Below are 23,675 nucleotides of genomic sequence, written 5' to 3'. Positions count from 1 at the left end.
GGGGGTTCTCTCTTCAAATTTTTCTCAAATTTTCAACAAACATTCACGGCATAAAAGCTACCAGATTCCCATGTCTCCAGAGTAGAAAAGGAAATGAGAACGAAAAAATGCCACCCCGAGCCGTCCTCTTCTCTTCTCAGACTGTACTTTGGTACCAACCCTTGGATATCACCCTGTATCTCTGAAGAGGAGCTGCCACACAGCAGCTTCCTTCCACCAAGAAACCGGTAGGGAGAGGCCAGCCTTTTTGCAGGGAATTTCAAAATCAAGGTTGAGCAATCAATTCTTGTTCCCAATTGCTATAGACATGCAAATCTCAGCTCACCCTTTCTCTCTCTTTTTCAAAAGCTTTATTTTCAGATTTCCTTTTGATGGTATAGAAATTGCTCCTTTTAGAAAAGTGAAAGTTACTGGGGGGGGGGGAAAGTTCCTCAAAGGTAGCATCCATATTACAGCCCCTTTCCCCTGGCACTACATACAAGGGCCGGGTTTTCTAGTCAGTGGTCTGTTTCTGCACCAAAGCCAAGAGATGGAAGCCAACTCTAAATGCCTGCAATCCTTTAAAAAAAAATCCATCAAAGGTTTAGCTGAATGATATTTATAAGGGCCTTTACTGTTCTCTTTCAAAAACTGAACTGCCCTTCTCCGGCACTTGAAAAAAAAAAAAGTTGCTCGTGCTTTTCATCTTTCTCTCTTGGAGTGTAAACATTGTTTTGACTGAAAAGAGCTGAAGGAGTGCTTACTTTCCCTTGAAATTTTATTTTTAAATAAGAGAGGGAGAAAATCCTTTCTCTTTTTTTTTTCCTGACTAATACTAATAATACGGGTCAAAGTGTCAGGCGATATACAATTAAATGGAAAACAAAACAAAAAAAAGTTCCCCTTCTTTTTTCCCACAGCACAATGGCGCTGGAATATAAATTACCAATGAAGATGAAATAATACTTCAAAGCCAGCACGGCAAGGCAGGGCAGTGTTTATAAAGTATTTCCACGGCACGATGAGACACTAAAGATGATGGTAGCCCATGGACTTGGGGGTGTTGTTGAATAGACCAAAGCTAGCATGAGGTAGGATTTGAGGTCCCTATAGCCTGTGACCCCATGATATCCTTTGTTTTACAAGGGCAGCTGCAGTTATCAACAGATGTTTCAGCAATAAATAATTGGTATCATCTCGGAAAAGGCCCATCTACCTGGGGAGAGGGCATAATACCCAAAACACTGCCTGGCTATTACAGCCACATTAATCTCCCATCTCTCCAGGTTTCTGGGGGAGCATCCTGCAGGTGTTTTTTCTGGGAGAGCGCAGACAAACTCTCTCAAGTCAGCAAGCTTTGTGTGGAGTGTAAAGGAAGTTGGCCCCTGCCATAAATATCTGTCTGTGGCCACACACCAAAGGAAAAAAGATTGAAGAGGGAGGGAGGAGGGAAAGAGAGGGCTAGGGAGGGGTGTGGAGAGGGGGAAAGAAGGGAAGGGGGAAAGGAGGGACATGAGGAGAAGGAAAGAGAGAAAGGGAAGGCTGGGGAGGAGATAGATGGGAAGGAAGGGAGGTAGGAAGGAAAAAGTTGGGGACAAGAAATTAGGGGAAGGGAAGGAGAGGGCTGGGGAGGGAGATTGGGAGGAGAGGGGGACACAGAAATCATACAACACACCCCATTTTTCTGCAGTTACTAAGTTCAGCCTGAGTAGTGCCATTACGAGCGATTCACATTTTCACCAACTGAAAGCTATTGAAGAGTCGACCATCACTTAGCCTTTTCCTTAAGCCTTTTCTTCTGACTTTCGGTCTGTTGTTTGTGGAACTAATGAAAAGATATACCATTTACAAACTAAGTGTTGTGCTGACTTTGTAAAGTGGAAGGAAAACTTTTTATGGGAAGGATTCCTTCTAAAGTTAAAAAAAAAAAAGTCCTCAGCAGTTGATCCCCAATGTCACATCAGGACAAAACCCAATCAAGAAAGTTAACCAAGCTGTTCTAACAAGCTCAGACACTAAGCAGGGCGAGCTAGAGGGAGCCTGGCCCAGGGGGCACTGGACTCCCCGACATGTACAAAACAGGGTGGGTCAAGCAGTTGTGCACTTTGGGCCTGGCACAGTAGGAAAACATCCTAAAAGTCTTAGGAGGTGTGGTTGCTTAATTTATAGCTTGCTGGTTAAGCTAAAGAAAATGAAGCTCAGAGTTCAAAAAGCTCCCAGATTAAATACATTAGGCACTAAAGGAGGCCCCGATGCAGATTTTTAGAGCTGCCCCTGAATGACCTCGTGTGAGAGGCACACACTTCTTAAATTCTCTGGCTTTTGATGCCACTGTGGTGAAATGCATGTACTATACAGACGCCCAGCGCTCTGAAAACATTCCTGAGTGGTTTAGCTCTCAGCTCACACGAACCCCCCCCCCAAATATAGAAGCCTTGAACTGGCTTCATTTTTAAAAAAAACTGTTTTCACTATCAAGTTTGGAAGGAGGACTGGGGACCAGGAGAATAACAAGATAGAAGAAGGAGAGAAAAGCCATGGTTGTGGCGATGTGATGCACCCCAAGGTCTCAGCCTAGATTCAAAAACCAGAGGAGCGTGCTAAGCCCCAAAGTCAGAGCAGGGGTTACTCCCTGTGGGCTTCTTTGGTTCTGGTTTTCCTTGGAAGGCTGCTAGAATTCTTGTCTGCAACTGGCCTGACTACACACACGGCTTCTTCGAGCAGGTGTAGCAGCCATTCTGGAATGGCTCAGTCTAAGCAACAGTTTGCACAACCAATGGAGGAGAGAGCTCTTTTCCAGTTGGTTGATCTCACAATTTTCACACCCAATTCTCCTTTTCGCCTCACCTCCTGTCTTCTGCCTCTGCCTCCTTGGTCAAGCTGTGGTCTCTCTCTCCACATGTCTCCTATTTCTTCTCTTTGCATCAAGGATTCCCAGAATCACGTGAAGTGGTTGTATATTTTGCGTCTTAGACCTCCACTTCCACATAAGATTTTTGGTGAGGTGGTTAGGTAATGGATTTTGTTTGGGGCTCAAGTTTCCATGCCCTATTGTTAGAAGATGTTGCTAGAAGAGTTACTGGTTTAGAGATATCCTAACCAGTAAGATGTTAACGCCAGCCACATGTGATTATTTAGACAGATGTTCTTTAAAAAAAAATGATAAAGCACAAATTCAGATCTTCAGTTCCACTTGCCTTTACAAGTATTCAAGAGCCTAATAGAATGGTGATGGCCATGTTGAACAGCACAAACAGGGAACACTTGCATCTCTGCAGAGGATTCTGCTACAGATCAGGCCAAGTTGCAGAGCCCCCACCTGTAGTACCAGCTCCTTCACCCAGGGCTTTCTGATGGCAGGGTTGAAATTGCACAAAGGAGGAAATTAAAAGTAGTTGTTCCATTCGTTGCTCATTTGTTTCCCTGGGCCAGTTTATCTTTCGGTACTTAATATTTTTATTTGTTAAAAAAAGAGTTATGGTGATGAAAATAACCCATCAGAGGGTTGCTTGGACAATTTGATGAACACTTCATCAAGTCAATCATATGTAATTTAGAGTTACTATTTTATTCGACTTCTTCATTAATGCCAAACATATTTATTTAAAAACCTCAGAAAAGGTCATTACAGTCTTTCCAAGTATTCTCTTTCCTTTGCCTGAAATCCCTCGGTCTGCTTAATCTGGTTTGGTTGCAGGTTTTCCAGTGAGAAGAGAGAGATAGAGGCTCAACCACTCTTAGTAAATCCCTAAACAACTATTATCATTGTCACCCATATGTATATGTGTGTGTATATATATATGTTAATTTATGTATGTATTATTGTGTGTGTGTGTGTGTGTGTGTGTGTGCATACATGCATGTATACTGGTCTTGAGCACTGGCCCTACGCTTTTTTGCTAAAGGCTAGTGCTCTACCACTTGAGTCATAGCTCTCTACTTCTGACTTCTTAGTAGTTAATTGGAGGCAATGAATCTCAAGGACTTTCCTACCCAAGCTGGCTTCATATTGCAATCCTCAGGTATCAGCCTCTGAATAGCTAGGATTACAGATGTGAGCCACCAGTGCCTAGCATCAAATGTATATTTATGTAAGAAAAAAATCATACAAACAAGTGGATTTTCTTGACAATTATCTTGGAGAGTGAGAATCAAAGGCAATGCAACCTGAAAGGAAAGCCCTGCTCCTTTTAAAATCAGCAGAACCTAAGCTTGAACCCCAAGTTCTCTGGGTCCCATTGCTATTCTTAAGGTTGTCTCTGGCCCTCAGTGGAGGTAGTTCACTACATTTCTAGTGAGTTGAGAAAGAAACATGGCAACAACTCACATTGTTTCCTGAGTCATGAGAAGCCATGGAAGGACCGAGGATGGATTTGGGGAAAGGACATGACAGAATTCATAGTTTAGATAGCAGATCGCACAGATGTGAGCCTAGTGATGTTTTTTTCAAGCTATCCAAGTATCATTTCAAAATAAATAAGTTATAAGGCACAGTGAATTCACAAACATCAATATTTCAAGTAGACAGGCCTTGATTGAACCTACTGGCCATGCTTCTTACTTTTACTCCATTTGGTTTCCTCACATGGACAAGTTGATGCTTTTTAAACAGCTATTTCCCCTACATTAGTCAATCTGGCAGAACTGACTGACCATAAGAGTAAGCTTGTCCTGTGCTTCAATGAAATTTAATCTATTAGACCACTTAGAGTCTAAATGGCTCCTTTGGGGGCAGAGGGGACAGGTGGTATGGCTCTTCCTACCTGTAGCTGCTGTAGCCCGGCGCCAATCACATCGTGCAGGTTTGTTTTGTCCTCTGGGCCCATTGCTTGTTTGTACTGCCACTTTTCAGGCACGAAGGGCCACTTCATTTCCTTCGCCTCCTGGATCAGAATCCTTAACTCACTGGGGAGTAAAGCTGCAAAGGTCAGAGTTCAGGTTAGGAAATTGCAGTCAAAGAAAAGGCTACAGAGCTACCCATGTTATGATGAAGCATCTCAGAGACAGACAGTGAGAAAACCTTTCCCCTACCTCTTGCCCGCTGGTCTAAGCATTTGGTTCAGACTCAAAGAATAATAGCATGGAGCTATCTGTCAAGGTTGGCCCTGCTCTACTGTGCCCTGAGGGTAAACTGGGGGTAGTCAGGCATTAAGAAAGGGTTTTAGCAGGAAGCAAAGCACTTCACTGTCTATCTCTGCATGAACAATCAGAGAAAGGGATGAAGGAAATATTATTTTCCCTGTAAAACGAGAAAGGGATTGGAATGGCACGGCATGTGGGGTTTGTGGCAGCTGGGTAATGGAGAGTAATTTGTTCCACTTCTTTTGGCTTCAGTGTGTTGCATCCTAGCTCTGTGAATCAAACACACTTGAACACAGAGAATTATGAAAAACAACAACCACACACATGAGATGTGAAATGATCTCAGTTCATGGTAAAATGTCCTGTTCTGAAGTAGTAGTTGTATAAAATGTCTCTGTGGGCACCAAGTCTACGTATACTGTTTCAACAGTCTCCTAGCCAAACTCTAAAGCCTAGCAACTCTGGAAAGTGGATTTTTTTCTTCTATTTTCTATCATCAACATTGAATTTATTCAATTCAAGTCTATTTCTAGTTCTGGTTTCTACTTGTTCAGATGATTCACTTCTACTGTGTAAACTTTGAAACTGTGTAATGTTGATAACTGAAAGAAACTTGTTCTCAGTAAAGGTTATGGCTCGCTCGCTCTATCTATCTATCTATCTATCTATCTATCTATCTATCTATCTATCTATCTATCATCTACCTACTTATCCAACTATAAATCACCTAGTACTTGTCTCAAAGGCATCTCACACTCAACATATCCAAAACTGAATAAAAAAATCTGTCACCCAAACCTGAAGCCTGATCAATCTAGTTTTGTGTTCTTTCTCCCTGAATCTAATTGGTTATCTAATCCCCCATTTCCTCCTGCTCAGTATTTTTTTAAAAAAATCTGACTTCACACTTCCAGTCTCACTCTAGCTATTCCATCTTCTCTATTTGTCCATCCTCTTTCTCACAAAATGGACCAGGACATCACTCTGCACAAAATGCTTGAATTCTTTCGTTTCACCCTTTCTGTTCTGTGTATACTGTCTACGCCATGCCTTGATGGACAGTCAGGCCTACTGCCTTCAGCATTTCATGCAGTCACACATGCCTGGTCCTCTCAGCCTGCTGGGCCCTCACAGTGGAAGTGAAAAGTCCCCTCTCTGCACTCCCAAACCGGAAGGCTTGTGCTCTTTCATCCTTCATCACACTTCGCTGTGACTACTTCTGTCTGAATTGGGCTGCAAGCTTCCTGAGGACAGGTGTCATGTCCCATGCTTTGTAAAAATCATACCGTGATGGGCAGAAGAATATCAAGGTAAAGAGACATCGTTAGTCTTATGAAAGCCTGAGGCATACTAAACAGTGCAAATAAGATACGACAAAACAAAGAAAGGCAAGAAGAAGGAAGAATCTAATTTTGTTTTGTTCTTTCTTTCTCTCTCTCTCTCTCTCTCTCTCTCTCTCTCTCTCTCTCTCTTTCTTCCTTCCTTCCTCTCTCTCTCTCTCTCTCTCTCTCTCTCTCTCTCTCTCTCTCTCTCTCTCTCTCTCTCTCTCTTTCTTTCTTGCTGGCTTGCTTGTTTGCTTTTTTTCTTCTTTCTTGCTTTCTTTCTTGTCAATCAAGGGGCTTGAACTCAGGGCCTGGGCTCTATCCATGAGGGTTTTGTTTTATTTTGTTTTGCTCAAGGCTAGCACTCTACCACTTTGAGCCAAAGTGCCACTTCCTGTGTTCTGGTGGTTAATTGGAAATAAGAGTCTCATAGACTTTCTTGCCTGGGCTGGCTTTGCACCACAATCCTCAGATCTCAGCCTCCTGAGTAGCTGGGATTACAGATGTGAGCCATGGGTGCCCGGCTTTCCTCTGTGTCTTTTTGTGGACTGGCCCCCATGTTTCCAGGCAGAGAAGGACTACTTGGCACTGAGGGGATATCAGGTGAAACTCTGATGAGTGATTGGTCTGAGAACTCATGGTGGCTTTCAAGTTTTGCAGGGAAGTGGACCCTCCCACTCTGACTCAGTAGTCCAGAACTCCTGAACACACCTGTTCTACCATAGTCTCCTCCAATGGAATCAGAGTCCTGGCATGGGGGACTTACAGGGTCCCATTCTGCTATAGAATGTGGCACTCATCCAATCACTGAAATTATTTCAATTTCTGAAAATATTCTCAATACCTATATATAGAGCAAACTTTCCCAAGGGAAGTTCTCAATAGTTAGGAGTGGTCTGGCTATGCAGGCCTGTGTGCTGTGCTCTATGTGTACCTTTCCACAGCGCCACTTTTCACTTTCAAGAATGTCCTCTGGGGGGCTGGGAATGTGGCTCAGTGGTAGAGTGCTTGCCTTGCATGCATGAGGCCCTGGGTTCGATTCCTCAGCGCCACATAAGCAGAAAAAGCTGGAAGTGGTGCTGTGGCTCAAGTGGTAGAGTGCTAGCCTTGAGCTGAAGAGCTGAGGGACAGTGCCCAGGCCCAGAGTTCAGGCCCCATGACTGGCAAAAAAAAAAAAAAAAAAAGAATGTCCTCTGGGGCCAGACATTGGTGGCTCACGCCTGTAATCTTAGCTATTCAGAAGCCTGAGATCTTAGGATTGCAGTTCGAAGCTAGCCTAGGCAAGAAAGTCCATGAGGCTTTTATTGCCAGTAAACTACTCAGAAAAAGCCAGACGTGGCTTGTGGCTGAAGTGGTAGAATGCTTAGCTAGCCTTGAGCTAAAAAGAAGCTCAGGGACAGCACCCAGCCCCTGAGTTCAAGCCCAAAGATTAGAATAACAACAATAAAGTATGTCCTCTTGCTCAAGATGCATTGTATTCATAAACTGATTTGTTAGGTGACAACTCCTTTATATAACTACTTAAAGAAAATAAAAAATATTTTAAAACTTTTTTAGAAAGAGTGTTCTTGTTTGGTAAATTATCTGGGCCCTGAGAACGTGGGTGGTGATGTGATAAAAGAAGCATGATTTGAGGTTGCCAGCATTTCAGCATACTTTGGAACTGAATCACTTCAGCTTCAGATTACTAAATTTCTTCACAACAATGCAAGTGTTATTTTTTTTGAGACGTTTTTATTATGTGATCTAGGCTGGCCTTGAACTCAAGATACTGCGATCACAGGCATGGCCCTGGCAGAGAAAGCTTATTCTTTTTTTTTTTTTTTTTTGGTCGGTCGTGGGGCTGAATGCTGTCCCTGCGCTCTTCAGCTCAAGGCGAGTGCTCTACCGCTTGAGCCACAGCGCCACTTCTGGTTTTCTAGTGGTTAATTGGAGATCAGAGTCTCTCGGACTTTTCTGCCCAGGCTGGCTTTGAACCATGATCCTCAGATCTCAGCCTCCTGAGTAGCTAGGATTACAGGCGTGAGTCACTGGTACCCAGCTGAAAGCTTATTCTTTACAACTTATTTTGCCTCCTCTGAACTGTCTTTCCCTACAGGCCAGACTGGATCATGGACAGTCCTCTTGTTTCCACTTCCAATTTAGTGATTTTTTTTTTTTTTTTGTTAGCCCTGATTTGTCTTATCTGGAACCAAACAGATTATTGCCCCTATTCTGTGGCACTTGGGAAGGAAAAGGAAAAGAAAAATGCTATTGGCTCAGGAGTTCTGCGTTTTCACTAGGGAGAACACAAAGCTTAAAGGTATGTGGATGGGGAAAACAGTCTGATGTAGTTAGAGGACAAGAGAGAAACTTCAGTAACAACCACAAAGCTGGGTGCTGGCAGCTCACACCTGTAATTGTAGCTACTGAGGAGGCTGAGAGGATCGAAGTTTGAAGGCAGCCCAGGCAGGAAAGTCCTGGAGACTCATATCTCCAGTTCACCACCAGAAAACCAGAAGTAGTGCTGTGGATTAAAGTTGTAGAGTACTAGCTTTGAGCAAAAAGAGCTCAGGGAAAGCCCATGGGCCCTGAGTTCAAGCCTTACCACCAAACAAACCAAAAATTCATTGCCTCCAGGAAGGAGAGGCAGCTACTGAATTCCTTCTCTAGGCACTGGGAACCTGCCAATCCCAAATAAGGGGCTTATATCCGGGAGCAGCAGTGATCTCAGATTTACAAGCATAAGAAAAGTCATACATGGGTGCATCTGGCTAGTAACGAGAGAACATATCCATGTGAAGGTGTTGGGAACTGACTGGACACATGAGAATTTTGCCTTGAAAGGAGCACAGATAAGAGGTTCCCAGCAACTGAAGTGCCTCTGTGAAAATGTGTGTGTGTGTACGAGAAAGTGGGAGAAAAGACTTTCTCATAATCTTTTCCCCAGCACACAAACAACATCTATAACAAAAGAGATGAGGAGTATGGCTTTTACTTGGGCATGTTATTTGGGTAGGAAGTAATTGTTTTAAAAAAGACATTAAAATACTAATAGTCAAAAGAAAAATGTTAAAAGGAATGATAAAGGATCTACTTATAGAAACAGAGGGACATTTATTTGAAAGGTTGAAAAGAAATCGTTCCAGGACTAAGAATTGTTCTCACTTTCTAGATCTCGGGACCAGAATATCCCCAGAATGACTTGTCAGCCGGCACCGATGGCTCATGCCTATAATCCTAGCTACTTAGGAGGCTGAGATCTGGGGATTGTAGTTCAAAGCCAGCCTGGGGAGGAAACTCTGTGATATACTTTTATCTCTAATAAACTTCTCAGAAAAAGCCAGAACTGACACTGTGATTCAAGTGGTAGAGCCTCCAGCACAAAGAAGCTCAGGAACAACACCCAGGCCCTGAGTTCAAGCCTCAGGATTGGCAAAAAAAAAAAGACAAGACAGAATGGCTTTTCTATAGTATGAGTAGTACAAACTCTGAGATGAGCAAAAATGCGAAACACTTAACACCTGGCCATGATGCACTCAGTATTTACTGAGATGAGTGGATGATATTTATGAATGGCCAGAAGAATGGTGATCATGAGAGATGAGACGGGTAAGCTGACATATTTGTAGAAATGGTAGAAGTCTATGGAAATTCCTGAGGCACAAAACCCTTGTTTGGGCCACCATTCAGAAGTTGCTTCAATTTTTTAATAATTGAAATTTACGTACACCCGCCGCAATGTGGACCCTTTGTTCTTCTTGAACTAAACTGTTTCTTGAAGCCTCATGTGTACTGAAGCCTAAAATTAGAACTGACAGCAATTCATTGCAACAAAGTAGGCTTCCCTTCCCTGGCCCGTCTGCCTGTAGCCTATGTCCCATTCATGCCCTAGAAATCCACTCATTTTTCAGTGGTCATCTGCCCAAAGAAGAAAAATAGGACAGGGATGAGAGCGTGCTGTTGGGGCGAGGAAGATGAGGGTGAACCTTTGGGCTCACCGCTGGTGTCTCCCTCAGCAGAGCCTCACCTCTGCACCGCTGCTCCTGGGCCTTGTCCTCTTCTGACACATCTGGCGCCTCCAACAAGAGCTGGTCCAGCACCTTCTTGCACTCTGCCAGCAGCACAGCCACTGCTTTTTGATTATTCATGATGATTCACTATGAATCGAGCATCCCTGGGTCTATGGTGATCAATTACCTACGAGAAGACATTGATTCTCAATAAAGGAGCCCCTGGAAGGCCGAGGTACCTGGTGAACAAAAGAGGAAGAAAGATGATGAACTAGAGCATCATCAATTATCTGTAAGACTCAAGCAGGGAGAGATAATAGGGCAAACACAGGAAAATACATGACAGCCCCCGAGGATATTATTAGAGGAGTGTGTGAAATGATTATAGTCCACTGAGGATGGACAGACCTTGAAGGCATTGAATACAGAAGGGAGAGGGTGCTGAATCACTCAGGGCCAAGGAAGATGAATATGCCTCATGATTGATGTATCGCCTGCATACTTCCCATCCATTTCTCTGCATCCCGGTGGCATCACGCTTTGTGCCTTTCTGGGAGTCTACAGGAAGCATCTAAGTGTTCTAATATCCACACACAAGCACATGAGAAGATGAAGTTACCACTCTCATAGCCCACTGCTAATTTCACCTGTGCACTATTCTTCATGATATCATTTGAACCCAGAAAGGCAATGACAGATACGAAATTTAAAGCTTTTCTCTGCCAGGTGCCTTGGTAAGTAAAAGAGGGAAAGACCATCCTAGGAAACTGGGTTTTCTAGATTTAGCACAGAGGTAGATCTATCATAAAAATAGATAGGTCTGCTCACACTACCATTTAACATAGAAACCACCAAGAGTTCCTTATGTCCATAGGAAAGGGATGAACCAATCTATTGTAGTTCAGGTAATTTTAAGAACAAAATGATTTATTGGCAGTGTGAAAAAAAATAACTGGTAAATAAGTAGAAAAAAGAAGATACTTGATCATGTTAATACTTGATTAAAAGATACTTGATTAGCAATCTCTCTTCTCTTTTTAAATACGTTTTATATTGTAAAAATACTGTGCAAAAGGGTTACAGTTACATGAGTGAGGTAATGAGTATATTTCCTATTGAGCATTGTTACCTCCTCTTTTGTTTCCCCCCTACCATCCCTTCCTTCCCCATCTCCCCAACGCCTCCCTCCCCCCTTCTCACCCCCCCCGCCCCACAAGTTGTAAAGTTCATTTTCAACATAGTGTCTTGTACATCTCATTGTTACAATGGGTCATCCTGTATCCTTATTTAAGCATTTTGTCATTTCCTTTCCCCTTCTCAAATTAGAAAAATGTATATATAAGATGCAGGGCACCAACATCAAATACAGTGAAAACAGGGATTATACCATAGGGGAAGAACATACAAGAGAAACAAAAAAAGTCACATAGTACAATTTAAATACATTATAACAACAGCAAGAAAGAAAAAAACCACTTGGTCCCTATCTTGGGATTTACTTCACTTAACATCATCTTATATGGTCATATGTACATAGCCTTTGACCTTTTCTGCTTGTCCTAGACATATACTAGTTATTGCAAGTAAGGGAAACCATGGGACCTTTGTTTCTTTGGGCCTGGCTTACTTCACTTAGTATAATTTTTTCCAAGTCTTTCCATTTCCTAACAAATGGGGCAGTATCATTCTTTCTGATGGAGGCATAGAAATAAATTGTGTATATATACCACATTTTCTTGATCCATTCATCTACTGAGGGGCATCTGGGTTGGTTCCACATCTTAACTATGGCAAATAATGTTGCAATGAACAGAGTTGTGCTGATAGCTTTAGTATAGCCTTGTTTGTGATCATTTGGGTAAATGCTCGAAAGTGGGATTGCTGGATCATAGGGGAGCTCTATGTGAAGTCTTTTGAGGAACCTCCATACTGCTTTCCAAAGTGGTTGAACAAGTTTACACTCCCACCAACAATGCAGTAAGGTTCCCTCTGTCCACATCCCCTCCAGCATCTGTTGTTATTAGAGTTCTTGATTATAGCCATTCTAACTGGGGTGAGGTGGTATCTCAATGTTGTTTTGTTTTGCATTTCTTTTATGGCTAGAGAAGTTGAGCATGTCTTCATGTGTCTATTGGCCATTCTTATTTCCTCTTCAAAGAAGTTTCTCTTTAAGTCTTTAGCCCATTTATTTTTCGGGCAGTTCTCTCTTCTCTTTATTAAAGTAGTATCTTGTAAGCAAACCAAAGGAAATTATTTTCTCCCTGACTTGACCAGGATAGATAGTGCAGTTTCTGTCTAGTTGTGACACTCTTACAGGGAATGTAGAATTTTGACAGCAAAGGAAGAGAGTCGGGAAGGTAGGGCAGGTAGAAGCAGAAGAATGGCCAAGTCTCTATCTCTGAGCTTATCTATGCAATGAAGTAATCATTTGCATATTAAAGCAGTGATTATTGTGTTTGTGTTAGGGTGCACGTATGTGCTTTGGTTTTAAAGCATGCACATGCACTTCACAAAGCCACACCACTGCCAAAGAGAAGTTTTGGCTACCACAATCTTGCTTTATTCAAAAGAATGTTGCATGGGGGAGGCCTTTGACAGAAGCTTCATGCTGCCTTAAAGAGCATTCACCTCAGTGAAATGTCCCATTTGTCAATGGGGATTTTCGAGTGTCAGTGTAAATGCTCTCTCTCCTTTGCTTAGAGCATTTCAGAAAGTATACCTGCATAACTTGGGTTGTTGGATTAAACGGCTTCCAATGTCCCTTTTAATTCAAATGTCGGTAAGCTACAGTGTTTTGTGCTACTAGCTAGTTATTAGACTGCCTCACTGTGAAAAGATAAAGCAGTAAGGGCCTGCTCAGAATTTTATCTTCATCCTGCTCTGAGTTAAGAAGATAGATAATTTGTGGACAGGAGTAGGCAAAGGACTACGGAACAAGAGCATTCTGTTCCATCCTTCTTCTTTGTTATTTATTTTTGTGCCAATCCTGGAGTTTGAACACTGTTCCTGAGCCTTTTTGCTCAAGGCTAGTGCTCTACTACTTTAGCTGCAGCTTCACTTCCAGCTTTTTCTTGGTAGTTTATTGGAGATAAGATAGACTTTCCTGTCTGGGATAGCTCCACATCACAATCCTTCAAGCTCAGACTCCTGAGAAGCTAGGGTTATAAGCATGAGCCAGCCTCGCATGGATCTATTTCATCATTCTTTGAGAGAGGTTTGTATTAGTTAAACAGGAGGGTTAGTCTAGAGACTGATCTAGTGGTTGAAATGTTAAGAACAAATTTGGGTTTGGTCTGAGCTGTAGGTGAGTTAGGCACATTTTTCTTCAAATCCCAAATAATGTAAGAAAGGTATTTTCTATCTTAAAACCCTTTTTGTAGAACAACAGATAGAAAAAAAAGACAATAAGGAAATATGAAGAGCTAGCGCATGTGCCAAGAAATAGTTGCATTTTTAAAAAAATTTAAGGAGCTGGGAAGGCGGCTCAGTGGTAGAGCGCTTGCCTTGTATGCATGAGGCCCCGGGTTCGATTCCTCAGCACCACATAAGCAAAAAGAAAAAAGCCGGAAGTAGCGCTGTGGCTCAAGTGGTAGAGCGCTAGCCTTGAGCTGAAGAGCTGAGGATCAGCGCCCAGACCCAGAGTTCAGGCCCTAAGACCGGACCCCCACCCAAAAAAAATTAATAGTTTATAATCTCATTGTCTACAGGCTTAAAGTAAGCTTTTACTGGGGCGGTATCATTTACCTAAAGTAGAATGTAGTCTTATTCAGCTCCTAGAAACAGAAAGGACTAAGGGCAGGAAGGCAATCAATAAAATCTGAGGAGTAAGAACATTGTAAAGATGTCAAAGGATGAAAAGCGCAGTTAGATAGGAAGAATATGCGTAAGAGAGCTATTTTACAGCACAGTGACTACAATTAATGATACTTTTTTTTAACTTTAATTTTACTAAGGTAAGAGACTTTAAATGTTCTCACTACAAAGAATAAGTATGTGAGGAATGTACATTAATTAGCCTGAATTGTGAACCATAAATTTATCAAAATATCATATTGTACATGATACAGCTATATGACTGTATTTGGTGATTTAAAAATAAAATTAAGCTGGGTGCTCATGTCTCACTCCTGCAATCCCAGCTACTCAGGGAGCTGAGATCTGAGGATTGTGGTTTGAAGCTAATTCAGGGCAGAAAAGTTTGTGAGACTCTTATCTCCATTAAACACTACTAAAAAAAAGCCAAAAGTAGAGCTGTGTCTCAAGTGATAGAGAGTAACTCTTAAGAAAAGAAGCTCAGGGGCTGGGAAGGTGGCTCAGTGGTAGAGCGCTTGCCTTGCATGCCTGAGGCCCTGGGTTCGATTCCTCAGCACCACATAAGCAAAAAGAAAACAAAAGCCGGAAGTGGCGCTGTGGCTCAAGTGGTAGAGTGCTAGCCTTGAGCTGAAGAGCTGAGGGACAGCACCCAGGCCCAGAGTTCAGGCCCCATGACTGGATTCCCCCCCCCCCCAAAAAAGAAAAGAAGCTCAGGGACAGTGCCCAGGTCCTGAATGCAAGCCTCAGAACTGCCACAAAAATGAATACAATTTTTAAAAAATAAGAAGAAATAAATTTTAGCTGGGTGCTGGTGCCCCAGGCTGTAATCCTACATACTCAGGAGGCTTCCATCTGAGGGTTTGTGGTTTGAAGCCAACCCAGGCAGATCAGCTAAGTACTTGTGAATCAGGGAGTGTGGCTCTATTGGTGGAGCACCTGCCATGAGCAAAAAGCTAAGCACGTTCAAGACCCAGTACTGGTACACACACACACACACACACACACACACACACACACACACACACACAGAGTTAGGTACTTATAATAATAATCTGAAATTTTAGAGCAAAATTATCATATTAGAAATATACATACATGTACATATATGATGGCTCTGAGAATTTAGGCCACAAAGGCAGTAATTGCGATGACAGAAAAGGTTAAGAACAAGTGCCAGGCTTCTGCTTCTCCAAAACAAAGTTGAATGGTGGCATAACTACCCTTTGAGACAGGAATATAGAAGAGGTTTTCTAAGTAAACACCCAGAGAGATCTATCTAGCTATAAAGACAGTAAAAAAGACAAATCAGAGTGTCTGCAGCAAGCAATCTTATTTTAACTGTGAACACATTTCTGAAAAAGGAAGAAGAGATGTCTAAGATAAATCAAGGGTTAGTATTTGTACATGTCCTAAAGATATCCTTTACACTTTTCAAAAGTTATAGCATTTTCCCTGTTCCCTTGTAGACTTCAGGGGAGACAATAGGAAGCAAATACGGTAACACGAGACACACTTTAGAACGCAACCATCTGTGCAGGCTTCTGTGATCCATTGTTAGGCCTCACAGGCTGGAACCCAGGAAACTTTCCTTCAGGCAATTGTCCTGCTGGAAATTTTGGGTCAACTTCATTTATAAAAGAGCCATTTTCCCATTTCAACCTATTATAATTTGTGTTCCTCTGAACTGTGGCCTTCTGTGAGTGATTTGTTGTTTCTAAGACTGAATAACAGAAATTTCTCAGCATTTGTTGCAAGCTAAGTGTTCCTTTTTTTTTTCCAAATTAACATTTTTTTTTTTGTTTCAAATCAAATAGAAATAGAAAGGGGCCAGGGAAAGCAAGGAACCATATAGATAATTCTAGAAAAAGTGTAAGAACCCAACTAAATTACAATCATACTCCCTAAGGTACACACACACACACACACACACACACACACACACACACACACACACACACACACACACACACATACACACACACACACAGAGAGCCAAACAGCCAGGTTTATACATTCTGTGTTCAATTTGTGTGTTTGTGCTAGTGCTTGAACTCAGGGCCTAGGCACTGTCCCTTAGGTTTTGTGTTCAAGGCTGGTGCTCTACCAGTTGAGCCACAGCTCCACTTCTGGCTTTTTGGTGGTTACTGGGAGATAAGAGCCTCACAGACTTTCCTGCCTGGGCTGGTCTTGAATCACAATCCTCAGATCTGAGCCTCCCAAGAAGCTAGGATTACAGGTGTGAGTCACCAGGTTCTGTGCTTGGGTTTTTACATCTGCATGCTTCAGCTCCATTGGTGACATAAATGTTTTTCATAGGATAGTCAACCCCTTTGTTACAGGATAGACTTGGAAAAAAAAATAAAAAGACTCCAAATGGATTCTAATGGAATCTGACATTTTGATAGCAATACAGAAGGTAGCCTTTGTCTTGACTATATTTGCCAAAGTCCATTCTCTTGAGCATCAACTTCCACTCAGAGAATGGAGAGATTGGAAATGGCACCAGAGAACTACCCAACATAGAAGGTGGGAGAACTCTGCCCAGATCTTACTTACCATGATACGGGCCTAAAGGGCTGCACCTTCAGTGAATGATTGCATAACTAAACCCTCACCTTCTCCTCCCAGGAGATCTCCTGTAACAGAATGTGCTGTTTTGAATGGGGAATAAAATTCCCCTTGAGAACTTAAAGGCCCATGAAAAAAATACTTCTTGATGGCAGCTGATTTATAATATCTATAAATAGTCTATAAATAATCATTAATTATAATCTATAATCATTAATTATAAATGATTCTGGAAGTGTGGCCGAGGGGTAAAGCAGCTGACTAGAGGTGAGTTGTAATCATAGCTACTCAGGAGGTCAAGATCTGAGAATCAAAGTTGGAAGCTAGGCCAGGCAGGAAAATCTGTGAGACTCTTATCTCAAAGTAACTATCAAAAAAGCCGGAAGTGGAGCTGTGGCTTAAATGTAAGGTACAAGACTTGATTAGCTCAGGGACAGTTCCCAGGCCCTGAGTTTAAGCCATATATATATATATATATATATATATATATATATATATATATATATATATATATGGGCTGGGATGTAGCTCAGTAGCAAATCACTTACCTAGCAAGTGCAACATCCTGGGTTAGAGTCTCAATGCTGAAAAAGAAAAGACAAAAAAAAAAAATACAGTTAAAATTATTTATGTAGCCAGGCACCAGTGGCTCACACCTGTAATCCTAGCTACTCAGGAGGCTCAGATCTGAGAATCACAGTTCAAAACTAGCCCAGGCAAGAAAGTCCATGAGACTCTTATCTCCAATTAACAACCAGAAAATCAGAAGTGCTGCTGTGGCTCAAGTGGTAGAATGCTTGCCTTGAGCTGAAGAGCTCAGGGACAGTGCCCAGGCCCAGAGTTCAAGCCCCATGACCAACCAAAAAAAATTGTGTAATATGTTTACAGAAGTAAATAAGCATGTTGAAAATATGAGGCAAGAGCAACAAACTATAAAGTATATCAGGTCGAACAAGAGTTAGAATACTTAGGAATAAAAAATGTAATAATTAAAAATGCAATCAATGGAGAGATTTAATAAAATGTTACTAGTTCTAGCTTAAGATGGAAGTTTTGAACTATAATATTAAATCAGAACATATCCAGAATTTGACATAAGGAGACAAGGCATCGAACATATAAAAAGATTAAGAAACAAAGCCAGGTGCCAGTTACTCACACCTGTAATCTTAGCTACTCAGAAGGTTGAGATCTGAGGATCATGGTTCAAAGCTAGCCTGGGCAGAAAAGTCTGTGAGACTCTTATCTCCAATAAATCACTCAGAAAAAGCTCATGTGGTAGAGTACTAGCCTTGAGCATAAAGAGGCTCAGGAACAGTGCCCAGGCCCAGAGTTCAAGCCCCAGAACTGGCAACAAATTAAAAAAAAGAATTAAGAAACAGAAAAAAAATTGTAGATAGGCCTAAGTATATATCTACTCTGCTAGGAATAAAGATAGAAATGAGAAATATTTAAGGAAATGACAGTTTTCATAGCAGAGCTTTCTAAGCTAACTAAAATACCCATGACTCTTAGAGTAATATATAAATAAAAGTTTAAACACCTTAAAACAAGACAAATCATGAGTAAATAATTTCAGATTTGCAAAACAATTCCATAAATCAAGTAAAATGACAAATCACAAACATAAAGGAAGTATGTATAACTTTGCTAACTGACAGAAGTTTGCTTTCTTTTCTTTCTCTTTCCCTCTCTCCCTCCTCCTTTTCCTCCCTCCCCCGCTTTCTTTCTTTTGTTTGCCAGCCCTGGATTTTGAACTCAGAGCCTAGGTGCTCAAGACTAGTACTCTACTGCTTGAGCCACAGCACCACTTCTGCTTTTTCTGCTTATGTGGTACTGAGGAATCAAACCCCAGGCTTCATGCATGCTAAGCAAGCACTCTACCACTAAGCCACATTCCCAGCCCAGTACAGCCTTTTTAAGTGGGGAGGGTACTTGCTTGGGGAATTCTAGAGGATGCTGAATTTGGAATCGCTGAAGAAGAAAACAATGAGGAGATAAATTGTAATTGGAGAATGACACATTCAGAGACTAGGTTTTAAGGCTCCAGAAAATCCTTAATGAGATCAGACACTTGGAACCACAAGTTTAACCAACTGAATTACCAAGAAATTCAATCCATCTTTTCATTCTCCTTACATAGACAATGAAGAAATAGATACTCTGCATAGACAGTGAAGGAGTTGGTTTTGGTTTTTATAAAAGCAACATGGATTTGTTTTTCTATACGTGAAAATAAAATATTGGGCATCTCCATCTTCTCCAGACTAGATCGTATTCAAGCCAGGTGCCCAAGCATCTTCTGTCTTGCTTGCATTATCCCTGGACCCCACCTTCTCCAGTTCCTGCTGCTGAATGTGTTTACCAAACTTGACTGTGCAAAAAAAAAAAATGTACTAAGAGTGTTCCGGGTCACCAATGGGTTACCTAGAGGCCTCAGGAAGAAAGGAGAGAAAGCAAGGGCCACAGTTGCAGGGACTGTGTCTGCTACTGCTGCTGACTACAGTTACTGCTCTATCAGCCATACCGACATCTGACCAACTATTAGCCTGACACCCCCCCCCCCCCACCCACAGTGGGAAGAGTGACATCTCAGGTCAAGGTGAGTCAAGCCTGCCATCTGGGTCCTGAGCTTTAAGATGGGGTGATTCCACAGCCATTTTTTCCTGCATTTCTATACCCAAGTAAAGAAAGAACATCTCTCCCTCCCTCCCTCCCTTTCTCTCTCACTCTCCATCTCTCTCCTTTCTCTTCTGTCTGTCTGTCTCTGTCTGTCTTTCTGTCTCTGTCTGTCTGTCTCCCAGGCCAGAGTTGCCATGGTGACAGAGATGTAGAAAGTATGAGGGAACAAAAAAGGTTCTGTTAATTCTGCAGGGCCTTTCATTGGCTATGTACACTCTGGGAAGCAGACACCACCTACCCAAATTTTAAGTAAAGGATTTGAGCCATGGAGGTGGTGAAGGGGTGAAGGAGGTTGGGTGAACTTCCCAAAGCCACCAAGCTGAGACCATCCACCTAAGAGCCAGGGTCTTACCTCATACTCATATGTTGTTGCTTGTTTTTGTTTTTTATTTGTGCCAGTCCTACAACTTGAACTGTGTGAGTGGTTGCTGTCCCTTCGCATTTTTGCTCAAGGCTGGTTGCTCTACCACTTGAGGCACGGCCTTTTTGATGTTTACCTGGAGATAAACTCATGGACTTTTCTGCCTGGGTTAGTGTCCTCATCCTTAGCCCTCACCCTGAATATCTAGGATTACAGGTGTGAGCCACCAGCACCTGGCTATATTTTGTTTTGAGATAGCATATTGCTAAACTTCACTAGGTTGGCCCTGAACTCTCAACTTCCAAGAAGCTGATATTATGGGGATATAGTACCATGCCAGGCTCACACTGTATACTTTTGATGAAGCTAGCAAAGATTCATTTGGCAACAAAAGATATCCAAGCTGTAGTTATAGTTCCCCGATCAGAGTGTTTAATTTCTTTTGCCCCAAACACAGGGCCTGGGCACTGTCTCTGAGCTATTTTTGTGCTCTATACATGGTGGTTCCACTTCTGACTTCTTGGTAGTTCATTAGAGATAAGAGACTTAACAGGCTTTTGATGCCTGGTCAGGTCTCAGTCTCCTGTATAGCTCCAGGAAAAAATTATATTTTAAGTGTCACTCCATTTTCACTTACTTTACCCTGGATGAATTTGGCTTCCTAGTTGACTTCATGAACATTAATGTGTTTATGAAAGAAAATTGTGTGGCTCTGTAAAATCTTCAGAAAAAAATATGTGTCACTATATTACCAGTCAATAGCTATTTAATAATAAAATTATGCCTTAAATAAAGAGTCTGATCTACACTCATTAATGAGCAGCAACTGTGTGAGAGTATTGGAATATGATTATTACCAGTTAGACTTTTTCAGAGAAAATGATAGGAGTTTTATTTGCTAAAACAGAAAAAAACCCCAACATATATCCCATTCCCAGCCAACTTAGTTTAATCAGCTGTTTGCCCCCAGGTCATCCTGGCTGGCTTCTGTCTGAGGTGTAGGAGAAGTGAGGGCTGAAGTGGCTGGGGGTTGGGGGGGAGGAAGATCAGTGGGATTACAGATCAGACAGAAACATTTGTTCCCAGCCCCTCCTCTTCTCTTGGTGACATCACACAAAGCTCTTTATTTATTTTATACTTAATATGTCAAAGGCTCCAGAGAGCAGTCCTCTGGACTGGAGATTGGCCGACCACACTCCTGGGCTGACAGAATAAAATCTGTTATGTATCTGTGTGACTCCCCCTAGCCAACCACAGATCTTGGCAGAGAGCCTCCTGCTGGCTTGGGAACAAATAGCGCCTGGCAAGTCCTGAGTAGGAAAAAACTGAGGCAGAAAGCTGCTTGTAGTGGGAAGACACAGGTAGGAACCTGGTTCTGTGGACCTAATCTCCATCCAGCAGACCTCTTCATCCGCCTAAGCTCTGTAGACTGTGTTATACACAGAAACATATAATTCCACTTGTGGATGGGAGAGAGAATTACAGTAGGATTTTATTACTTCTGACTGAACCCAAGGAGAACAAACCAAAATAAGAAGCCCCTACAGAGAAATGGATTTGTTTGCTTACCTCTTATTGTAATTCCTGATCACCCAGTGGTATAGACAAAGGCAATCCTTAACATGACTTATTTTGAGTCAAAGATTTGGTCAGAAAAGGCATGTCCTGTTCACTCCATAAACTACTCCAGCTGTGGAGACCTGGTACTAGCAGGCTGATTTGGGAAATGAGTCCAGTCTGAGATGGGCAGGATTCCATATTTTCTGTAAAACTTATATTCCTGAGGGGGAGAAAATGCCCTCCAGTCATGAAGCAAATATGCAGTGTAACTATCTGATCAGAGGCATAACTATTGTTTTTGATTCACGCTACTTATTTCTTTGGTAGTTCCTCAAGCGGAAGGGCTCTCATTTTCTCCTTTCTCTAACAAGGGGGACATGATTTGGGTTTTCAGATTCATTCTCTTCTTTGCTTTTAGTTAATGAAGGAATATTTCCCAGTATCAAACTATCAGTGATACAGAAAAACATTTTTTTAATGAGTAAATCAAAACAGTTAAATGAAACACATGAACTTTTTTTGATACAATCTATTATGGGAGAAAAATAATTGTTTCTTTTCTATGTTTTCCTTAATGCTTGGCTTGAGTAGCTAATTCAGAACTGTAAAATGTAAACTAAGATACATTCCTCGGTGGTAGTTAGTACTTACTGAACATCCTTGCTTATTGCACTTGGCATTTTTTTAAGTCTCCAGAATAAAAAAAAAAAACAGAATAAACCTTTATAACCTTCAAAGTCAATCTCATTTGAAAGTAAATACAGCTATATATTCAACTTGTAAAAAAAACATTCTAGAGCAACAATGTGACACAGAGGATGAATTTACTTTGATTAAGAAATCTTGGAGAACAGATTCCATCCTTCCACTTTCATAGGATCTAGAAGAAAAGCCATTTATACTTCAATCCTGACAAAGAAAATAGAACTGGGTATATCATCTTAAGCTATAATATTATAATGAAATAAGGAGAAATATGGTCTCTACTAGAAGATAAAGAGAGTCAAAGTCCGATAATTTGGTCGAAGTACAAATCACAACTTAACAAACTTGCATGACAGGATTTGAATAACAGCTCTTAAATATCCAACAAGCATGATTTGGCATGAATCTACTCTGGGTCCTGTGTGGAAAAGAAATTAATAAATATGGAGGGGGGCAGACAAGAAGTAATATCTTGGGAGATCACTGATTCTATAACGGAAATATACATCCCATATAGTTAAAGAAGTACTCTAGCTTTGAAGTACTAAAATCACAGGGATATATTTTTCCTAGGTGGAAGGCATCCTAAGTTTGACTCTATCTATGTTACAATGTGATTCCGTAGGGGCAATGAAGGGGAAGTGAAGACGGCTGGGGTCTAGGTGGTGGTTGCCTTTATAGTTAAATCCTGACTGCAGGCAAATATCTCTCTTCCCAGGAGACCTCAATACACAGTCAGCTGAGTAGGGTCATTACTTAGGAGCACAGTGAATTCCCCCCACCCCATTATAACAAATAGTTTTAATATTTTTACATGAAACATGGCTTTTATGAATCGGAAGCTTAACAAGGAAGTTGTACCCCTTTCCTTGGACCTTAGATGTCCATGTGCATGGTTCTCACCTGTGCCTTACATTGCTTTACTTAGCAATTTGTCTTGTCCTGAAATAATGAAGATGTTACACACTCAGCCTGCTCACTTGGGGAAACAAAGGGCCAGGTGACATGGCAGCATGAGCCCAGAATGGTTTCATTCATATCTATTTTATGTGACGGCTGCTCACATAAAATTTTATTTGAGGCCAGTAAGTTGGAAAATACTTACCCAAACAAATCACTGAAAGTGGGGAAGGACTGTAATAGTGAAGTGACATTGTGCATTGTGTGTGTGTGTGTGTGTGTGTGTGTGTGTGCGTGTGTGTGTGTGTGTTGGTCCTAGGGTTTGAACTCGGGGCCTGGGCTTTTTTTGTTCAAAGCTAGCTACTCTACCACTTGAGCCACAGCTTCATTTCTGGCTTTTTGGTGGTTAATTAGAGATAAGAGTCTCACAGACATTTCTGTCTGGGCTGCTTTTGAACCATGATCCTCAAATCTCAGCCTCCAGAGTGGCTACCATTACAAGTAGGAGTTTTCCTGATATTGTGTGCCATAGGAACAAAAGCATTAATTTGTAATGTAAGAGTTAGTGGATAAATGCTTTTCTTCATAAATAGGCTCCTGTATCTTAACTGATAATAGTAACTCATAATAATTCATAATAAAAAGATTACTGCTCATTTTAAAGAAAGGATAATAGCATTGTGGCTATGTTTAGGAGTGTATATCTTTTTG

General features: G+C 41.6%; 1 protein-coding gene across 2 annotated transcripts in view; it reads right to left on the bottom strand.

Annotated features, from left to right (window-relative positions):
* Window positions 1–23,675, bottom strand: part of Alpk1 (alpha kinase 1) — a 98,084-nt gene that overhangs the window by 43,650 nt on the left and 30,759 nt on the right. The window contains exons 2-4 of one of the 2 annotated variants that reach the window (XM_070022472.1): window positions 17,305–17,340; window positions 10,393–10,614; window positions 4,743–4,897 (exon numbers count right to left, since the gene is read on the bottom strand). In XM_070022472.1, coding sequence (XP_069878573.1) covers window positions 4,743–4,897; window positions 10,393–10,513 — 276 coding nt within the window. In that variant the 5' untranslated portion in view covers window positions 10,514–10,614; window positions 17,305–17,340. The remainder of the gene's footprint in view (window positions 1–4,742; window positions 4,898–10,392; window positions 10,615–17,304; window positions 17,341–23,675) is intronic. The other variant, XM_070022470.1, reaches the window with a different exon arrangement.

Source organism: Dipodomys merriami, unplaced genomic scaffold, assembly GCF_024711535.1.
Source record: "Dipodomys merriami isolate MVZ:Mamm:240054 unplaced genomic scaffold, mDipMer1.0.p SCAF_15, whole genome shotgun sequence".
Taxonomy (NCBI): domain Eukaryota; kingdom Metazoa; phylum Chordata; class Mammalia; order Rodentia; family Heteromyidae; genus Dipodomys; species Dipodomys merriami.
Note: the sequence above shows the minus strand (reverse complement) of the source record. Positions and strands in the feature narration are given on the sequence as shown.